Raw genomic sequence first — 19,197 nt, 5'->3', positions numbered from 1 at the left:
TTTATGTCTAGATCATGAACCTAATGGGTAGAGTTCTGTACTTGGATTCAAATCCCATATTTGAACATTGTCCCATGGACAAGTCATCTTACATCTCTAAAACTCAGTTTCCTCATTTATATTAGCCATCTATACTCTATAAATAATCCAACATAAGTATATATATATGTATGTATATATACATATATATGTGTATATATATATAATATAGAATAGATATAGATAGATAGATATAATCTACTTATGTTTTAAAAGTATTTCTTGTTTTGTGGAGTTATTATGGAAACTCAAATAGATAATTTATGTAAAGCACTTTACAAATTTTAAAGTCTATTTAGGAAGCCAGTTGATATAGTGAATAGAGTCCTGCGGAGTCAGGAAAACTTGGTTCAAGCCTCAGACACTTACTTAGCTATGTGACCCTAGACTTTTTTTTTTTTTTATCAATATTTGCTTAAGTTTCTTTATCTATTAAATGGGGATAATAATAGTACCTACTTTCCAGAATTGTGAGGATAAAATGAGATATTTGCAAAGCACTCTGTAAATTTTAAAAGGGCTATATAATGCTTGTTAATTATTATTTATTACTGTCCACCAGAGACTTTGACACTGCATTATAACATTTGAATTGGCTTACTTCAAAATAAATATATAAATTATAAAAAGTAATGTTCAAAAGTGTCTCTTCATGAAACATCTTGTCTGGTTGATTTCAGAAAGGCCTGGAGAGACTTATATGAACTAAGTGAAACTAAGTGAAGTGGTTAGAAACAAAAGAACATTGTACATAGTAACAAGATTACATGATGATAAATTATGATGGACTTGGCTCTTTTCAATAATGAGATGATTTAGGCAAATTCCAATAGATGTGATAGAGAGAGTCATCTATATCCAGAAAGAGGACTATGGGGATTAAATGGGGATGACAACATAGGATTTTCACCTTTTTTGTTGTTGTTTATGAACTTGTTTTTTTCTTCTCATTTTTTTTCCTTTTTGTTCTTATTTTTCTTATGCAGCATGATAAATGTGGAAATATTTATTAGAATTGCATATGCTTAACTTATATTGGATTACTTGCTATCTAGGGGAGGCAGGAGAGGGGAAGAAAGGGGAGAAATATGGAACAAAAGGTTTTGCAAAGGAGAATTTTTAAAAACTCTCTTTGTATGTACTTTGAAAAATAAAAAGCTATTATAAAAAAAGAAACATCCTGCTTGTAATTTCTTAAGCTGCCTAGAGGTAGGTAGACAAATCAGATATGACCCATATCAAACTTCTCTTTTGGAGGGCTTAAATCTATCCAGTCATTCTATTCCCTGTCTTTTCCTATTTTTCTTAAATCCTGGTCACTTCACCCAAATTATGGCTTTACCTCCACTTGTTCCTTAGTAAGAATCAACTTAAGGACTCCTGAAATACCCTTATGTATTGTTCCAATTTTTGCATCAGTTAGATCCTAATCTGATACCAGGTAGATGATGGATAGCATGTGTCTGTGTTGATACTGCTCTGCCCTTACTTAGCTCCTCTTTATGTCATATTCTCCCAGACTCTTAAAGATCGTCCTTGGGATCTGGACATACACAGAAATGCAGTTTCTTACCTTTTTCCTGTTCTCTCTCAGGTCAGGCAACTTCTTTGTACTTTTCTCCTGCTGGGCTTTTAGGCGCAGAGCCTGGTCCTGGAGCCTCTGGGTATATTCTGCTTCTAGCCTTTCTGTAATCTGCTGGTGATGGCGTTCCACAGCCTCCACTTGGCTATCATAGTACTGTTTCTTGCCCTGTGGAGAGATGGGTCCCCACTCTGTTCCTTACTCTGAATGTGTTCTAACATGTTCCAGGTATCAACTTATTTCTCCTCCTAAGCATGGAACAGATTTAACTCTGCTCCTGAAGTGGGGAGGCTTACTCTTGGGAAATGAATTCCTAGGGGAGCCACATTTTTATATTCTAGCTCTTGCTCAGTATAGACTCGACTTCCTCAAAGGTCATTTGGCATTTTATAAAAGTCAAGTTGCAGCAATACCAAAGTGGATTTCGGAGGTGATTCAAGGCTATTCTCTTATAACTACTGATGTCCTAAGCACAGGCAAGAGGGCTAAAAACAAAGGAGGGAAAGACAAAGTTCCTAAATGTGCAATCCAGTACCCAAGGAAGGTCTGATTCTGTGACTTTGCATTTCAAAGCCAGTACACAATGGATTCCTAACAAAGATAAATTCTCAGTTTCTTATATTTTTCTTCATACTTTTATTATCCATCAAAGTGTTTTGCAAACCTTAAAAAGATAAATGGAATAGGTGATAATTGTGATTATCTTGTAGACAGCATAAACTGGTGTGGATAGAATATTGGGATTGGAGTCAGGAGGTTCGAATCCTGCCAAGCTGTGTGAGCATGGGCAAGTCACTTAAACTCTCAGAGTTCTCTCATCTATAAAATGGGGACAAAGATGGTATGGGGGAAGAAATAATGGATTTGGAGTTAGAGGTGTTGGGTTCAAATCTCAGCCTCTCTCACATATCACCTATGAGACATTAGGCAAGTTACTTATTTGGGTCTTAGTTTCCTCACCTGTAAAATGAGGAGCTTGGATCAGGTAATTTCTAAAGCACCTGACTGCTCTGAATATGAGCAAGAGCACCCAACTCACAGGGCTGCTATGATAGCCTATGAGAAAGTATTTTTCAAATGTATAAAATTCTGTCTATTTCAGTTATCATTTACTTTATGTTTCATTTTATGTGAAGTATTTGCATTTTCTTATTTTTGTTGTTATAAAGACATCCCTTTAGTCTCATTTATACAAAAAAAGAGTATACAACATTAAATGACAATAAAAACCATTAGCTTGTAGTTCAAGTAGATAAAAAACACAATAAATATCTCACAGTAGAGATAGCAATTTTCCTTCTTCTGATTATTGAATACTCCAGTAAAAAAAAAACATGATTAGATCAGACTTTCTGGATCTCAGTAGTCTTAATGTGGTCGGAATAGTACTTGCATTTTCTGCAATAAAATATTATTACCCAACTGCTTTGGGATTGCAACTAGTGAAAAGAGAACATGTACTACCAAAATGAAAAGTGAATAGAGAAAGCCAAAGGTTATTTGACTGGATACTCTCTAAAAGAATAAATTAATTGAGATGAATTGTGAAGGGTGTAGAACTTGGGGAGGTTTTCAGCATAGCCTTCAGAACTCTGTCAATCTTGTTTAAAGATGAATTCTGGGGTCCCTGTCCAAGAAGGACAAAAACATATGGGTGTGATGCCCATTTGGTTTTGCACTTTTGCAAATCCAATCTGGAATCAGAAAGCTTGATTGTCTTTGGAATGAATACATGAAGTTTGGGAAAAGATTGGACTGAAAATAGACTGTAACACATTACTGACAAAAAACTGTGCAGAAGAAGCCATCAAAGATATGGGTGCAAAAAAAGAAAATGGGCTGGTCTCCTAGCAAGTGAAGGATGTGCCAGAGATCGCTACCTAGGGATTCTATTGATGATATGCAATGTCAAGAGTTCTGGGAGAACTAGATCTTTGTTTTGTGCCCAAAGCATATTGGGTAGATCCTTGTGGAGGATTTATGGGAGATCTTGGTCAAGAACCACAGAGGAAGGGATATGGGCAGTTTATTTCTTAGTCACCTCTGAGATAATTGATCACCTCTTCTCCTAGATTCTCTCTCATCTCTAGATTTTCTGGCATTTTTCTGTCTTAGCTTTCCTACCTATCTTCCCACCCCCTCTCACTCTTCTTTACAAGTTCTTTATCCACATCATACCCACTAACTGTGGGTCTCTCCCAAGATTCTTTCTTGGGCCCTCTTCTCTTCTTCTTCCATCTCATCCCACTATTTCAATGATCATTTCTAAGCAGAGTATTCCCAAATCCATATATACAGCCCTAATCTCTCTCCAGCACTCCACTCTTGCACTTCCTCTTAGAAGACATATCTAACTGCATGTCCCAAAGGCAAACCAAGTCAACATGTTTAGAATTCAACTTGCCAAACTTACCTCATTCTCTTATTCACCTGGGCCTTCCTGAAACCTTGGTGTTTCTCCCAATTCCACTCTCACATTCACTCCACATATTATCTAATCTGTTGCTAAGTCTTGTCATTCCTACCTTCATTGCATCTTTCACATATATCCCCTCCTTTCTATTCATCCAAGCCATTGTCCTGGAACAGGTTCTCAGCATTTCTTACCTGGACTATTTTAATTTTCTATTACCTTCCTTCCCTCAGGTCTCTCCCTGTTCTAATCCATCCCCAATTTAATTGCCAAAGTGATTTTCTTAAAGGATAAGTTTGACCATGCTGTTGACCTACTCAACAAACTCTAGCAGCAACCTTCAGGATATTACTTTCAGGATCAACCATAAAATACTCTGTGGAACATTTAAAGCCCTTCACAGCATGGCCCCTTTCTTATACATTTCTTCCATATATCCTACCATCCAGCAACCCTTGCCTTCTTACTGTTCCACACATCTGATTTTCCATTTTCTAATTGCCACTCCATGCTTTTTTTACTGACTGTCCCCCATACCTTCTTGCCTTCTGTCTACGGGATTCTCTGGTTTTCTTCAACACTCAGCTCAAACCCCATCTTTGCCAGTCTCTCTCACTTGCTAGTATCTTTTCTCTGAGATGACTTTCTCTACTTTGCATATATCTTATATGTACATAGTTGCTTTTGTTGTTGTTTTTTTTTGGTTCTACCATTAGAATGTAAGCTTCTTGAGTGCAGGAGCTATCTTGTTTTTAATATTTGTATCCTCAGTGCTTAGTACACAGCACATAATAAGCCTCTTAATTTTTTTTATTCACTCATTTATTCATTCCCTCATTCATTCATTTATATTTATTATTTATATTAAATAATTAATTATTCATATTTATTAAGATCCTACTGTACCCAAAGATCACTGTGCTAGGCACTGAGAATACTAAAGGAAAAAAGAGTCCACAGTTCTAATGACCTTGTGATAAAGAGAGCCATCTACACCCAGAGAGAGGACTGTGGAAATTGAATGTGGATCACAACATAGAATTCTCACTCTTCTTATTGTTTGCTTGCATTTCATTTTCTTCCTTATTTTTTTCCTTTTTGATTTGATTTTTCTTGTGCAGCAAAATAATTGTATAAATATGTATGCATATATTGGACTTAAATATATTTTTACCATGTTTAACATATATTGGATTACTTGCTATCTAGAGAAGGGGAGAAAATTGGAACACAAGGTTTTGCAAGAGTTAATGACAAAAAATTATCCATTCATATCTTTTGAAAATTAAAAAGCTTTAATTAAAAAAAAACAAAAATAAAGAAAAAGAAATAAATAAAAGAAAAAAAAGAAAGAAAAATGAGTCCAGAAGTTTACATTCCATTAGTGGTGGTGGTAGAGTTAAAACTTGTACTCAGAGAAGCAAAAAGAAGTTTATTGGAATAAGGAAGCATCAATTATAGAGGAGCTCACCTAAGATTTCCAACATGCATGGCTTTGGACTGAATCTTTAAAAAGGCTAAGATAGAAGGAATTCCAGGTCAGATTGAAAGAAGGCTTAGAGATAGAAAACAGAGTGTGAACCTTGGGGAAGAACAAATAAGCCAGGCTAGTTGGGCTGCACAGAGTATAAACAAGAATAATAAGAAATAAGGTCAGAACCAGATGATGAAGGACTTAAAAGATTGAAGAGTTCGTATTTTATCCTAGAGGCAATAAGAAGTCACGGAAGATTTTTGAGTAGAAAAGCAACATGGTGAGGTCTGTGCCTTAGGAAGATTATTTTGTTATAGGGAAGAGGATTAGAGGGAGAGGGGAGAGGTAGGAAACAAAGAAGGGGGAGGGTGTACAAAATACTTTCCCTACCACTGGGTTGTATCAAGAGTTATTCCTGCCTTGAGAAAAGGGATGTAAGGGTCTGCTAGATGGTAAAATGGATAGAACAACTGGATATGGAATCAGGAGGTTCAAATATGGTCTCAGACACTTACTATCTGTGTGATCCTGAACAAGGTACTTAATTACAGAGAGAGAGAGAGAGAGAGAGAGAGAGAGAGAGAGAGAGAGAGAGAGAGAGAGAGAGAGAGAGAGAGAGAGAGAAGCAGGGAAGGAAGGAAGGAGGGAGGGAAGGAAGGGAAGAAGGAGGAATGGAAGAAGTAAGGAAGGGAAGGAAAAAAAGGGGTGAGGGGGGAGGAAGAGAGGGAAGGACAGAAGAAGGGACAAAGGGAGATAGAGGAGGAAGAAAGGAAGAAAAGAAGGTAAGAATAAAAGACGGAGAAGGAAGAAAGAAAAGTAGGAAGGAAAAAAGAAAGGAAAGAAGGAAGCAAGGAAGGAAGAAAAAGAGAAAGATGTAAGGATCATAGGATATTTGAGATCATTTCATTCACCTTCATTATATTACAGGTCCAGAGAAGTTAAAGAATTTGAAGTGAGAAAGATAATTAAATAGAGTTTCTTGTGACTTGTATAAGCCAGTACTCTCCCCTCAAACATAAGGTGAAAGGATTATAGTTACCGTCATTTCCAGCTCGATGTGGCGGAACATATGTTCCCTCTGCTGATGGAGTCTCTGGTCCAACTGAGCTTGGGCCCTCTGCTCTTCTTTCTGAAGGAGCCGGAGCTCCTGTAGCTCCTTCCGGCTGAAACATAGCAGACTATTCAGAATTGTGAAAGGATGTCTTCAAACATTCCTGGGGGAGATTGATCCATTTTATAGGTGTGAACACTGAGGCTAAGCCAAGGGATGGAGAAGAAACCTGGGAGACTTGACTGTCCACCATGGAAAGACAATGTGACAGGAGGGCTGGATCTGGGATCGGGACCCAGGTCTGAATGCCATTTACATCTGTAACTTAAGATAGGTCACAATCTTTTTGGGTCTCAGGTTGCTTTTTAATGTAATTTTTATTTTGCTTTTTTTTTTTTTTTAATTAACGAACTTTTATTTTCTCTCCCATCCATGACCCTTCTCATGACCTCAGTTTCCTCATTTGTAGAATGGGGGAGTTAGACTGGAAGAAGACTAATCTTAGTTTACAACTCTAAATGATAACCCTATTTCTCAGTGCCTCAGTGGGCAACAATATTCCCCTAGACAAAAGGAATAATTAATGCCAGGTGCATACAGGCGTCCCATCAGCCCTTCTGGGCCCATTATAATGGAAAAGAACCATCTTGTTTCCTTGTATTTTTGTGCTCAGCCCTCAGCACAATGTCTATGACAGAATGAATATTTAATAGATATTATATGTACTCATATAGGCATATGGGTATATATTGATGAACTGCTTACGTTTGTTTCTAAAAGTGGTTATGTGTTTGCCCATACAAGGCCATTGTGGGAAACCTTTTTGCACCATAGTGGCAAATTGTATAAAGGAGGAAACCCTGTTCTCTTCTGTGAGAGCAGGTTTTTCATTCTGATATTTTCTGAGTCTTAAGTTTGGAAAGGACTCTCAGGGGTCTGCCACAGGGCAGATGGAATGGTTCCCATGGGGGGCTGGCGAGCGTTTTCTGACTTGTCCATGTTTCTCTGTATCTGCCTCAGATCCCCTCCTGCCATGTTGACATAATCAATAATTTAAAAATCTATCACTGCTGTTCTCCCGCCCAGACAAATACCCTGCTTCCCGTGGGAAAGTCCTCGGGTCATTTTTGGCTTGGCAAAGAGGAACTGGTTCCCTTCTCTGAATGCCACTGTTCCGAGGGGGGCCGGGGGATTCCTTTATCGTACCGGGCAAAGCGGACGCTCTCTCCTTTCCAGTTAGCATCCTGCACAGGTCTGGAAGTTGTCACACTGACCTCCTTCCCATCCACCACAAACTTGCGTGTTTTCTTTACCGTTTTCCTGAAGGAAATGTTGTCCTGAAGCCAAAAAACAGTAGAGTTTGCATCCCCATAAATTACCATCCCCAGGGACATAAGATGATGAAAGTACTGTCCTCTCCCACCAGGGGGCAGCCCCCTCTATGTTCTGGTCCAAGCAAGGTAGGATGGTCGGGGCCAAATTCGTTGCAGAAAAATGACTAAATTATTCCAGCTGTGCAGGTAGATAATTTTATAGTTGGGCCCTTCCCCTAGGGCCAAGCCTGAACTATACAGAGAAAAAAGTAAACTCTATCTTGTTAAATTGCCAGTCCTGGGTATTGGATCATCTGCAAGGTGATTTATTCCCAACCACAGTGAGAAACCCTTTCTCTGGCTCTTATACCAATCCCTTCTCAATAAGCAACCTTACCTGGCTAATGTCACTTGTAATAACTGGTGAAGACCTGACAATGGGCATTTTGTCACCATCCACGTGGTTCATGATATTTCTTGAATCTGTCCTCTCCGAAAGGCTTGACTCAGTCTTCTGGACTCTGCCTTTACTCCATGATCCCCCACTGGATCTTTGTTCCAAGTTCCCTTCTGCAAAATTAACTTTCTTCCCAACACTCAGGGGCTCAGGGATTCCCGACCCTGATGGTTCCTGCAAGGTCTCAGCTGTCGGAGCCAGGTGTAGAGCAGGCTCCTTAAAATGACCTTCTTCTAGGCCTCTGGCTTGTTCCCCAGAAGGCCTGGGTTGGACATCTTCTGTGACATTTATAAAGGTCTCCATGGGGGCCACTACCACATTATCCTCTGTCCCTGGAATCTCCCTCTCACCTTTAGAGAAATGTGTTTGTATGGTCACTGCTTGAGGACAAGGAGCCCCCTGCCCTCCAAGCTGCTTTGATTTCTCTGTTGAAGCTGCAGACATGTTTTTCTTGGCATCCTCAGTTTTTCCCTCCTGTGTTTTTCTCAGCAACAAATCATTAGCTCCTTCCTCTGGCTTTGGGGGATGGGGTTCCCTTTGGTACGAGGAGTTTGTTCCCTTTAGATTCTGGGTACCACAGCCAAGTTCATCTCCTGAGTTGGAGGACTCTTGCGGGCAGCATAAACAGTGTCCTGAATCCTCTGTAATTAGCTTTTCAGTATTATTGGGCAAGTTAGTCTGAACGAGGGCCCCTGGGTCCTGGATGTTTAGGAATTTGGTCATGTTCTGGCAGAGATTGGAAACCTCCATCACACACTCAGCTCCTGACTTTTCATCTTTTGTGAGACTAGACATAAACATCCCATCTAAGTGCTGAGATTTGGTTCCTTCCAACAGTTCACCCCCAGCCCATTGCCTGCCAGTAGAACTGAGCTGATTATATAAGACTTTCCTTTCTTTATCACAGAGGGGATCACTTGACACTTCTGGTTCAAGAGACATACTCTTATATAAGGAAATGTCCAGGTTTCCTCTGGGATCATGCTCCTGTTCTGAATTCTCCAGAACTGCCATTGAACTGATCTTTGTGGGATCTTCCAGACCCAGATTAACCTGCTGCTTGTCTCCTGTTGAGAGATGGGTAACAGCCCCTCTGGGGCTATCTGGGATGGGCAGCCCATCTGGGGTGTCTGAACCAATGTCTTCTTGACCCTTTGGAGTCTTTGAAGTCCAATTCTGAGTAGGAGTTATTCCTTCTCCTGCCAGGTGTCTCTCAGAGAGGCTCGTGGGGGAGCATGTGAAAAGCTGGGATCCCTGGGGCTTAGCTGGGCAATTAGTTTCGGGTGTCCATCTCATCACTGTATCTGACTCAGGGGAGAGTGCCTTGGGGAAAGGAAGAACATCACTCTGTGAGTTTAACTTAGCCCAAGGCTTAGCGCTGGAAGTGGGTTGCTCTTCCACAAGATTTTTTTCACCTTGAGTGACCAACAGCTCATGAGTCCTCCTGGCTAGTGGGTCAAGAATGTCCTGGGACTTAAACCCACTGAAGAACGACCTTCGTCTCATTAATTTCGAGACATCTGAAGGGCCTTTGGAGAAAAGTTTCACCGAACTTTGAGAATCAATGGTTGTAACCAGGATAGGTTCAGACTTGCGTCTCATATGCTTCTTCAAACTGCAAGTCCGGTTGGCTCTTGGCCGAAGTAGCCTTTGATTTGGACCAACGGAGCTCTGCCTGTTGAGCCCAGATTCTGTTGTATTAAGGGAATAAACAAGGGCATTGGGGTAAGCACCATCACCTAGCTTGTCTGGAGACCCTCCCTGAAGATTTTGTTGGAGGAATACTTGATTCTCCTCTCTGGCCTGAGGTTTAAAGTCATTTCCTTTGACAGCTAGAGGTGTGGGTAGGAGCTGGACACTCTTGTTGTCTATATCTCCTCTATCTGGCTTATCCAAGGAGAACTTCTTATCTTTTGAGTTTCTTTCTGGTTCTACAGGAGGAATATCATCACTGGAGAGGGAACGTGTGTGATCTTGACTTGGCTGAGAGGCAAAAAGAGAAGGAAAGTTAGGGCCTTCCTGACTTTTTATAATAATAGCTCACATTTCCATAGCACTTTCAAGTTTTTTTGTATCCCCAGAACTTAGCTTAGCACCTGTCACAAACACATAATAAATACTTGTTGATTGACTGAGAAAACACTATTTGACTCTGTGATGTGGATACAATAGGTATTATCATTGCCATTTTAGAGATGAGAAAACAGAATCTCAGCTAGATTAAGTATCTTACTCACGGTTACAAAATAAGTATCATAGCTGACATTTGAACCCACATCGCCTGACTTTGAAGTCCAGCATCCTTATATATTGTCTTCTGTTAGATTATAAGCTTATTGAAGGCAGGAACTATCTTTCTTTTTCTTGTATTTCTAGTGCTTAGCCTAATACATGGCACATAGTAGATACTTGATAAATACTTACTGATTTTTAGACCTTCTATGCTATTTTTTTGCTCAAGATTACACACTTCTGATGAAGAGACGATTGATACTAATGCAAATCTATATCTGGTCTGCAATGTCATCTTGTAGAGTTGCTTAGAGTAAGGTTAAGAATGTTCTTTGGGAACTCTAGGAGATGATTATGAACCACTACATAGAATTCCCAATCCCTCTATTTTTGTCGGCCTGCATTTTGGATTTCCTTCACAGGCTAATTGTACACTATTTCAAAATCTGATTCTTTTTGTTCAGCAAAACAATTGTTTGGACACGTATACATATATTGTATTTAATTTATATTTTAACATATTTAACATGTATTGGTCAACCTGCCATGGGGGGGGGAAGGAGGGGAAAAATTGGAACAAAAGATTTGGCAATTGTCAACGTTGCAAAATTACCCATGCATATATCTGGTAAATAAAAACTATTAAATAAAAAAAAGAAAAAAGAATGTTCTTTGGGTCTCCCAACCAGTTTGTCTCAGAGGAAAGGCTTTCTTGCCTCTGAAGCCTTCCCATTATCCAGGACATCAGGCTGAGCTACCTCTCTTTATGATATTAGAATATTGGAGCAGAATTCAGCCAGGACTATGGAAACCTGAGACTCAGCAATGAATTATAAGTTTTGTCTCCTGGCAGGACTGGACAGGTTGAAATTCATAGGATATGTTGCTTTTTCTTTCATAGTTAATTCTGGCCTTTGGAAAATATGCTAAAATATTTTAAGGAAGAAAACAGACAAAATATTTCTTAGGGGAGACAGAGAGACAGAGAGAGAGACAGATCAGATAGAGACAGAGACTCAGAGAGAAAGAGAAAGAGAGATAGAGATAGAAAGATAGAGAGACAGAGAAGAAAGAAAACAGAGGAGGAGAGAGAGAAAGTGAGAAAGAGACAGAGAAAGAGAGACAAAGACCGATCAGACAGAGACACAGAGAAAGAGACAAAGAGAAAGAGAAATAGAGAGACAGAGAGACAGATTAAAGACACAGAGAGACAAAGATTTAGAGAGACAGAGATAGAGACAGAGACAGAGACACAAAGGCAGAAAGATACACACACAGAGACAGAGAGACAGAGTGACAGAGACAGAAACAGAGACAGATCAGATAGTCAGAAACACAGAGAAACAGAGAGAAAGTGAAAGAGACAGAGACAGAAAGACAGAGAGACAGAAAAGAAAAAGAGAATAAAGGAGAGAAGTAGATAGAGACACAGAGAGACAAGAGAGAGAGAAATAGAGAGATAAAGAGAGACAGAGACATACAAAAAGATACAGATCAGAGACACACAATAGAGAGACAAAGAGAGAGAAAGAGAAATAGAGAGACAGAGAAAGAGAGAGATCATTCAGAGACACACATAGAGAGACAAAGAGAGTTGGAGAGACAGATAGACAGAGACAGAGAGAGGGAGAGAGGGGGGAGAAAGAGAGAGGAGAAAGGAAGAGGAAGAAGAAAAAGAAAAAGAAGAAGAGGAGGAGAGGAGTAGAGAAAGGGACAGGAAAGGGAGGAGAGAGAAGAGGAAAGATAAAGTGAGGGAGAGAAGGAGGAGAAGGAAAGGAAATGTAAGGGGGAAGAGAAGAAGAGAGGGGAGAGGAGAAACAGAGACAGAGAGAATCAGTCACATCCAACCTAATTCGAAGCAGGAGTCCCCCTCTGCCGTGTAATAAGTTTGTGTGTGTTAGAAGTTTAGACAAAGAATAATGGTTGCTCATAGCATTTGGCCTTGGTTCACTTGTTGCTGCCCATCTGAGCTAAGGCCAGAAGGAAGTTTAACACAGTGGAAGACTGAATTAGGAGGGAGAAGATTCAGTTTGAATTCCAACTGCCATTGATTAGCTATGGGATCTTGGATAAGGCCCTTGGTATCTCCCTGGCCTCAGTTTCTCTATCTGCAAAATGAAAGACTTGGACTAGATGGTTTTTGAGGTTCCCTTCCTGCTCTAAAAATACAATTCTGTGGCTTCCAAGGTCCCTTCCAGCCTGGTCCAGCTCCAATGTAGCATGGAGGTGAGTGTATCTTTTGCCCCCAACTCCCCATGTTGTATATTCTTGGGGTCTATGCCAGAAGACTACTATCTTTGCCAGTCTCTAGATCTGGAACATCTTTGAGTAAGACTTAGAACAGAACCGGGTCTCTCATCTGAGAACTTGTCGGCTTAGAAGAGCCATAAAGAAAGATAACCATGAAATGATATGTTTTCCTACTTCAGCAAGCCAAGAAACTAAAGGTGAGGAGAGGTTGTGATGGGCAGCTTGTGTGTATGTGTGTGCTCATCCTGCAGATCTTTGAAATTATTCAAGTGTAATCCGGTGTTTAGCAGAGCTGTCTCTAGGAGGCAAGAAGTCTCCAGAGGAAATTGAATCCCATTAGGTAAACACTTTGTTCACTGCCAGCCTCTGCAGCCTGAGCAGGGCTTGAGTAATCCAGCCCTGTTATCCAGCCAAGCTATATTAGTTCTACCAGTCAGTGAGAAATCTTATCCTCAGCCAGGAATCTGGAACTGGATGACATGTCCATGGAAAGTCATAAAACTACACTCATCCAGCAATCAGAACCTCGGGTCCTAGTTACATTAGAATTTGTGCCTCTGCCCTGGATAAATTGTGTGAACTTAGACAAATCAGTTTGAGACTCGGTTTCCTCATCTGTAAAGTCTGGATTGGACTGGGTGATATATTGGGACAAAGTAAGTGCCTAAGAAGTGTTTTTTCATTTATTCTTTCCAACTCTAACATGTTATTATCACATTTTAGAAAATTCATGTTTATAGATTGTTATTACTGGAAGGGACCTTGGAGATCATTTAGTCTAATGCCCTCATTTTTACTGATGGAGGCTCCGAGGATCAAAGAACTACAAGGGACTTTATCCAAGGTCACATAAGAGAGACCCTGGAGATTATGAATCTAATCCCTTCCTTCTCCAAACCCTCCCAAAGTATTTTAAGGTTTACTGGCTAGATCTCCTTCTTAAGTACCAGGCCTTAAACCAAAAACCAATCTAATTCTAATTGGTCACCAATAGGTCCTAGGCCAAGCTACATTTGGTCATTGTCTGGGACCTGATTGACTCAGATTGAATGTAAACAGTAATGATTTCTGCTTTTTCCAGAAACTCTGAGAATCTTCCCCTCCCACATTAATTCATTTATTTATTTAGAGTTTTTTTGGGACTAGGTGAAAGAGGAGATTCTTTGCCTCAGTTGCTACCTAGCCTTAATTGAGCATTGATTCAGTCAAGCTGAGGCTTGTTGAAGACCTTAGCTTAAAATGGCACTGCATTGAGGGCCATCTCCAATTGTCCTGACCTGTATCTGGCTCCGGACCCAGATGGCTTTGGAGGGGAAAGAGAGGCAGTTGATGTTGCACAGCCTTCCCTCACTGAATCCAATTCACTTATCACAGCATCATTATTCTGATGTCATGGCCCCCTTCGAGAACAAAGGACAAACAGCAACAACTGATGCAGAAACTGAGCCTCAATGGCATGAAATGATTTGATTGCATGGCTGGGAAGTAACACAGCTGGCACTAAGGTGTCTTAGAATGAGCTATGAATTTGGAGTTGGAATACTTAGGTACAAATCTCAGCTCCATCACTGAAGTGACCAAAATCGCTTCACCTTTATCTGCAGGCAACTAGGAGCATAATGAATAGAGTTTTGGAATCCAGATCAGAAAGAAATATATTCAAATCTGGCCTCAGACCCTTACTAACTGTATGATCCTAGGCAAGTCACTTAACTCCTGTTTGCCTCAGATTTCCCAATTGTAAAATGATAGAAAAACAACCTCTGTCTCTCAGAGTTCTTGTGAGGGTCAAATCAGATAATATTTGTCAAAGTGCTCAGCAGAGTGTCTAGCACATAATGCTGATTAAATGCCTATTTTCTCTCCCTGGACTGGTGAAAGGGACCAAAGAGTTGAAAAAGCATGAGCTTTAGAACAAGAGGAATTGTTTGACCTTGGAAAGTGATTTTCTTTCTGGGAGATTAATTTGCCTTATCTGTAAAAGCAGGGAATTGGTCTAAGGGCTAACTAAGATAATAGAGAAAGACATTTTTGTTGTTGTTTAGTCATTTCCAGTTATGTCTAACTCTTCATGACCCCATTTGGGGCTTTCTTGGCAAAGATACTGGAGTGGTTTGACATTTCCTTCTCCAACTCATTTTATAGATGAGAAATCTGAGTGAAAGAGAAGCCAATCCAATTCCTTGTCTTATGGATCCTGCATCCAGAGTACTGGCCCTTGAACAACTTCTGGAAAGTATAGTGATTATGATTAATAATACCAACTCATTTTTTTTGTGATACAATAATATTAACAGAGCAATTTTTTCATAGTGGCCATATAAAATAGGGAGTGTATTTTTATTTTTTTATAGTGGATTTCATTTGTTTCATTGTTTCAATGTTTCAAAAACCATGTTTCAATGGTTTCATTGCTGGAGAACAGATGCAGTCAGTCCATCACTTCTAAGTGCAGTCTGACCCAAATTAAAATATAATTGGAAAAATATCTAATAAAATAAAATTTAAAAACAATAAAACATGAATAATATTAATACGTAGCTTTAAAAGTCAATATATAGTTCACAAGGACTATTATATATGGTTTAATGGCCCCTATTTCTAGTTGAGTTTGACATGACTGATATATAGAACTCTGGGGGAGGGAATACTCTTTATCAATGCACCAATGTAGATGGGGACCTGCCTGCTTGGCAACTTTTAATCTTAAGATATTTCCCAGGGACTTGCAACCAGTATGTGTGTCCTCCAAGAGGAGGTTCTTGAACCCAGAACTAAATCTAATACTTCATTTTGAATCTGATTATAATGCTCTGACTAGGGCAGAGCACAATGGGGCTGTACCTTCTTTAAAAAATTGTAGCCTAAGATCCACTAGCTCTCTTATGTTCAAGTCTACTGGACACTTTTGTGTCTACAGACCTCTCTCTATCTGCCATCTTTTATTATGCTAACACTTCTAAGAGAATCTGGCTTAAGAAGTAGCATTTTCAAGATCCATTGAGGGCTCTGCTATCTCTGTTATTCATGCTTCAGTGGCTAGAGTACCAATCTGGGTTGTTTCCAAGGGGAAGGATCCAAGGGAATCATGGGTTCCTTAGATAAACTAAAGTGTCCTTGGCCTTGCCATCCCCAGGGAAATCAATCCAGAGGAAGGAGCAATTCAGCTAAAAGTCATACAGATACTATCCAGCTGTAGCTTACCGAAAAGGAGGTTATTTCTTCTTCCTCAAACTCCTCCAGAACTTCTGCCTTAGCTTCTGCAATCAGCTCCCTTAGAGGTCCACTGTCTTCCACCTCTGATACAAATGGATGCTGGGAAGGAGAAGGAATAAAGGGGAAATTTGAAACTGGCTTCTTCTCCAGCAAAAAGGGAAGAGTGCAAAATGATCCCTCTATGTTAGCCACAAAATGCAATGATTTCCAGCAGACTTTAGTGGGTCATCTCTCTGTTCACACACAGAAAGGTTTTTTGGATAGAATTTATGGCTATACAGGGAAATAGAGGAGGAAGCTGGCAGGAGCTGTAGCCTTGGTTGGGACAGGAGCTAATTCTTCCTTCTTTCCATTACCTTTTGCATTTTCTTTCCACTTAAACCAGAACTGAACTGAGTCACTGATCTTTAGTAAGTGTGGAGTTTCATTTTAGAGGATTTAGCTGAAGTGGTTCCTAAATGCAATATTTAATGCTTGCTGGAGGCAGCTAATTTGGCAATAAATAGAAAGTGGGACCTGAAGTCAGTCATCTTCATGAGTTCAAACCTGCCCTTAGAAACGTATCAGCTATGTGATCTTGGGCAAATCGCTTAGCCCTGTTTGCCTCAGTTTCCTTTTCTGTGAGCTGAAAAAGCGATGATAAATCATTTCAATATCTTTGCTAAGAAAACCCTAAATGGGGTCAAGAAGAGTCAGCTGTAACTGAAAAATGACTGAACAGCAAAAGGAGTTTACTGGCAATACTTTGATATTTGAGGAGCAAGGTGGTTGGGCAATGATTAAAAACTGTGGCTAGAAACTGAAAAATGAATGGATGCCCATCAATTGGAGAATGGGTGGGAAAATTGTGGTATATGACTGTTATGGAATATTATTGTTCTGTAAGAAACGACCAGCAGGATGATTTCAGAAAGGCCTGGAGAGACTTACATGAACTGATGCTGAGTGAAATGAGCAGAACTAGGAGATCATTATACACTTCAACAATGATACTATATGAGGATGTATTCTTTTATTTTATTAATTTTATAATTATACTTTTTTTTGACAGTACATATGCATGAGTAATTTTTTTATGACATTATCCCTTGTATTCATTTTTCCAGATTTTCCCCTCCCTCTCTCTACTCCCTCCCCTAGATGACAGGTAATCCCATACATTTTACATGTGTTACAGTATAACCTAGATACAATATATGTGTGTAAATCCAATTTTCCTGTTGCACCTTAAGTATTAGATTCCGAAGGTATAAGTAACCTGGGTAGATAGACAGTAGTGCTAACAATTTACATTCACTTCCCAGTGTTTCTTCTCTGGGTGTAGCTACCTCTGTCCATCATTGATCAACTGGAAGTGAATTAGATCTTCTTTATGTTGAAGATTTCCACTTCCATCAGAATACATCTTCATACAGCATTGTTGTTGAAGTGTATAGTGATCTTCCGGTTCTGCTCATTTCACTCAGCATCAGTTGATGTAAGTCTCTCCAAGTGTCTTTCTGAATTCATCCTGCTGGTCATTTCTTACAGACCAATAATATTCCATAACCTTCATATACATAATTTACCCAACCATTCTCCAATTGATGGACATCCATTCATCTTCCAGTTTCTAGCCACTAGGGAAAGAGCTGCTACAAACATTTTGGCACACACAGTTTGCTCCCTTCTTTAGTATTTCTTTGGAATATAAGTCCAGTAGTAAGTAGCACTGCTGGATCAAAGGGTATGCACAGTTTGATAACTTTTTGGGCATAATTCCAGATTGCTCTCCAAAATGGCCGGATTCTTTCACAACTCCACCAACAATGTATTAGTGTCCCAGTTTTCCCACATTATGAGGATGTATTCTGATGGAAGTGGATATCTTCAACATAGAAAAGCTCTAATTCAGTTCCAATTGATCAATGATGGACAGAAACAGCTATACCCAGAGAAGGAACACTGGGAATAGAGTGTAAACTGTTTGCACTTTTGTCTTTCTTCCCAGGTTATTTTTACCTTCTGAATCCAATTCTTCCTTTGCAATAAGAGAACTGTTCGGTTCTGCACATATATATTGTATCTGGGATATACTATAACATATCTAACATGTATAAGACTGCCTGCCATCTAGGGGAGGGGATGGAGGGAGGGAAGGGAAAAGTTGGAACAGAAGTGAGTGCAAGGGATAATGTTGTAATAAATTACCCATGAATATGTTCTGTCAATAAAAAGTTATAATAAAAAAATTTAAAAACTGCACAAAATCAGTTACTGATACTATGACTTCTTATAATTTTTGGTATGTATGTCACTTCAAAGTGACATAGTCTTACCAAATTTTCTTGGGCATAAGCTACAGCAAAACCTGGTTCATAGGACTCCTGAGTCTTAATACAGTAATGAATACAAATCTGGGTTTCTAGAAAGGCACTGAAACAAAAGAGAAGTGATGAGATAGCAGCTAAGATCTGTATCATGGTCCAATGATAAAATAGTTGGACTAGGATGGGGTGGGATGGAGAAATGCCCTTTATAACTATTCATTAGTTCCTCATTTAGAACTAGTTCTTTGTGACAAAAAATGTGCACCTCGGTTTCAATGAGTAACCAAGGAATAACAAAACAAAACAAAAAAAGATACTAAAAGGATCCTTTGGCATAAACCCTTTTCTTTTATTATTATTATTATTATTGTAGTTTTTTATTTACAAGACATATGCATGGGTAATTTTTCAACATTGACCCAGCAAAACCTTCTGTTCCAAATTTCCCCTTCCTTCCCCCCAACCCCTCCCCTTGATGGCAAGTAGTCCAATACGTGTTAAATATGTTAAAATATATGTTAAATCCAATATGTGTATACATATTTATACAGATATATTGCTGCACAAGAAAAATCGGATCTAGGAAAAAAACTTGAGAAGGAAAACAAAAAAAAATATAAGCCAACAATAACAGAAAGAATGAAAAGGCTATGTTGTGGTCCACACTCATTTTCCATAGTTCTCTCTCTGGGTGTAGATAACTCTCTGACTCATTACTGAACAATTGGAACTGCACAAACCCTTTTCAAAGGCCTTTTGAAAGACAGAAAAATTACATTTATTTATTCCAAATCATATTAGTTCATGTAGTTAAAGTACTTTAAAATTTTACATAGCCTTTCAACAAGTCCTTGAAATTGA

At 39.3% G+C, this 19,197-nt stretch overlaps 1 protein-coding gene across 2 annotated transcripts in view; it reads right to left on the bottom strand.

Moving 5' to 3' along the window:
- Positions 1 to 19,197, bottom strand: part of LOC141555042 (STE20-like serine/threonine-protein kinase) — a 63,087-nt gene that overhangs the window by 9,781 nt on the left and 34,109 nt on the right. Inside the window, exons 8-12 of one of the 2 annotated variants that reach the window (XM_074287597.1) lie at positions 16,016 to 16,126; positions 8,270 to 10,312; positions 7,766 to 7,896; positions 6,548 to 6,671; positions 1,613 to 1,789 (exon numbers count right to left, since the gene is read on the bottom strand). In XM_074287597.1, the coding sequence (XP_074143698.1) occupies positions 1,613 to 1,789; positions 6,548 to 6,671; positions 7,766 to 7,896; positions 8,270 to 10,312; positions 16,016 to 16,126 (2,586 nt within the window). The remainder of the gene's footprint in view (positions 1 to 1,612; positions 1,790 to 6,547; positions 6,672 to 7,765; positions 7,897 to 8,269; positions 10,313 to 16,015; positions 16,127 to 19,197) is intronic. The other variant, XM_074287598.1, reaches the window with a different exon arrangement.

Source organism: Sminthopsis crassicaudata, chromosome 2 (genome assembly GCF_048593235.1).
Source record: "Sminthopsis crassicaudata isolate SCR6 chromosome 2, ASM4859323v1, whole genome shotgun sequence".
In the NCBI taxonomy this organism is placed as follows: Eukaryota; Metazoa; Chordata; class Mammalia; order Dasyuromorphia; family Dasyuridae; genus Sminthopsis; species Sminthopsis crassicaudata.
The sequence above is the reverse complement of the archived record's forward strand: the minus strand, read 5'-3'. Positions and strand labels throughout refer to the sequence as shown.